Raw genomic sequence first — 2500 nt, 5'->3', positions numbered from 1 at the left:
GAATAGACAAGATATTTAACGTACGAACTGGAAAACTCTTGTTACTTTTTGCAAATATTTGCTCATTTGGAATTTGACGCCTGCAACATGTTTGAAAAAAGCTGGCACGAGTGGCAAAAAAGACTGAGAAAGTTGAGGAATGCTCGTCAAAGACTTATTTGGAACATCCCACAGGTGAACAGGCTAATTGGGAACAGGTGGATGCCATGATTGGGTATAAAAGCAGCTTCCATGACATGCTCAGTCATTCACAAACAAGGAAGGGGCGACAGTCACCACTTTGTCAACAAATGCCTGAGCAAATTGTTTAATAACAACATTTCTCAACCAGCTAGTGCCACCCCTTGTTGCGCAGTCCAGCGCGGAAAACGTTTTTTGATTAATTTAATATCAATTTAAATAATTTATCCATCTTAAAAAAATACCGTTCAGTAAGGGATGCAAATCAATGTCTTTGTTTACTTTGGGGAGAATGTTCATTTAAAATGACATTTAAATAATTTGTTCCACATTAGTAATGCACACACACAACAATCACATGAGTTTGTAGTAGAGTATTTATTTGACAAAACACTACAATACATACAAGTCCTATTGGAAGCTGCTTTGTTGAATTGATAAAATGTTGGATTCAAAAAGATATGAAACATATTTTATTTGATATCATCAAAATCCTGAGGAAATATTTTAATTGTTCCAGATGCTATAACGACAATGGCGATGGTTTGTAAAAACAATTTATTTCAGTCATTTTCAATCCATGGTACGCCAAAGACTCACTTGATTAAAGTAGTGTTCTATTTTCCTATATTCAAACACAGTGTTACTGTTCAAACTGGTGTGTAATGTTACAGTGGCCAAAAATATTAAATATAGATGTTAAATAAAAACCTCTGCCTAGTTTTTGATGAATACTTAGGCCTACTACGCTCGTGTATCTTAATGTTTGTCATTATGGTGGTACTTGGAGAGCCAAGTTTTTTCTGAGGTGGTACTTGGTGAAAAAAAGTTTGAGAAGCACAGATTTATTGAATAAACAGGTGTCAAGTTGTTGTCATGGCAACTGTCACATGAAATGGTTTCTCATTGGCTGCTTACAAGAAGACTGTCCTATTAGTCCAGGAGAGAAATAGGCGTCCCACAGGGACGGAGGAAGACGAGCTCACAGCAGTGCGCTCTTAGCGTACGCCAGCAGACAAAGTGATTGGTTAAACGACGCCTGCAGCTCCGCCCACCCTGCCTCCAGACGCGAGGAGAGGCGGAGCAACGCTTTGATGGCAGACGCGTCCTGCGACAGCGAGCGCAGGTGACGCTGCAAACAAAACATCATGTTGGATTTCCACAATAAAACTTTGTCTCGCGCGCCGATTGTCTCACCTGGAGGAACAGACACAGGTAACCGTGAGCCAGATCAAAGTCCCGCCCACTGGCCAACATGCTCTCGATCATGTGGACGAAAGCCACCAGGAGGCTGCTGTCTCCGCCTCCTTCAGGTGACAGACAGGTGAGCTCCACCGAGAGCGCAGACGGTCCCAAATCCTTCAAGATCTGGACGGGGACGTCGTCTGCACAGGAAGGCCAACAGCGTTAAAAACATCAAAGGCAACAGAAGGCTTTTCTGCCAGTCACTCACATGACCCCGTGTGAAGACACGCCTCCAGAGCACTGCTGAACTTTGACCTCTGGGACAGTGGACTGCCGCTCAACACCTTGGACTAACACACAAAATAAATACAAATACAATAAGGACATAATAAAACAACAAAATAATTAAATAAATAAATATACAATAATGGCTCCAGCACCCCTCCAAGACCCCAAAAGGGACAAGCGGTAGGAAATGGATGGATGGATACTAAAAAAATACAGTAACAAAAATGAATAAAAATACAATAAAATAAATATACAATAATGATACTAAATAAAATACAGTAACAAAAATGAATACAAATAAATATACAATAATGATACTAAATAAAATACAGCAACAAAAATGAATAAAAATATAATAAAATAAATATACAATAAAGATACTAATAAAAATACGGTGACAAAAATGAATAAAAATACAATAATTAAATAAATATACAACAATGATACTAAAAAAATACAGTAACAAAAATGAAAACAAATACAATAAAATAAATATACAATAATGATACTAATAAAAATACAGTAAGAAAAATGAATAAAAATACAATAAAATAAATATACAATAATGACACTAATAAAAATACAGTTACAAAAATGAATAAAAATGCAATAAAATAAATATACAATAATGATACTAATAAAAATACACAAACAAAAATTTATAAAAATACAATAAAGATACTAATAAAAAATACGGTGACAAAAATGAATAAAAATACAATAATTAAATAAATATACAATAATGATACTAAAAAATACAGTAACAAAAATGAAAAGAAATACAATAAAATAAATATACGATAATGATACTAATAAAAATACAGTAAGAAAAATGAATAAAAACACA

At 35.0% G+C, this 2500-nt stretch overlaps 1 protein-coding gene across 1 annotated transcript in view; it reads right to left on the bottom strand.

Moving 5' to 3' along the window:
- Nucleotides 1–548: 548 nt before the first annotated feature.
- Nucleotides 549–2500, bottom strand: part of wdr36 (WD repeat domain 36) — an 8113-nt gene continuing 6161 nt past the window's right edge. Inside the window, exons 20-22 of the mRNA XM_062030906.1 lie at nucleotides 1634–1715; nucleotides 1378–1565; nucleotides 549–1312 (exon numbers count right to left, since the gene is read on the bottom strand). Of these exons, the coding sequence (XP_061886890.1) occupies nucleotides 1163–1312; nucleotides 1378–1565; nucleotides 1634–1715 (420 nt within the window). The 3' untranslated portion in view covers nucleotides 549–1162. The remainder of the gene's footprint in view (nucleotides 1313–1377; nucleotides 1566–1633; nucleotides 1716–2500) is intronic.

This window comes from Entelurus aequoreus, linkage group LG21, assembly GCF_033978785.1.
Source record: "Entelurus aequoreus isolate RoL-2023_Sb linkage group LG21, RoL_Eaeq_v1.1, whole genome shotgun sequence".
Lineage (NCBI taxonomy): Eukaryota > Metazoa > Chordata > Actinopteri > Syngnathiformes > Syngnathidae > Entelurus > Entelurus aequoreus.
The sequence above is the reverse complement of the archived record's forward strand: the minus strand, read 5'-3'. Positions and strand labels throughout refer to the sequence as shown.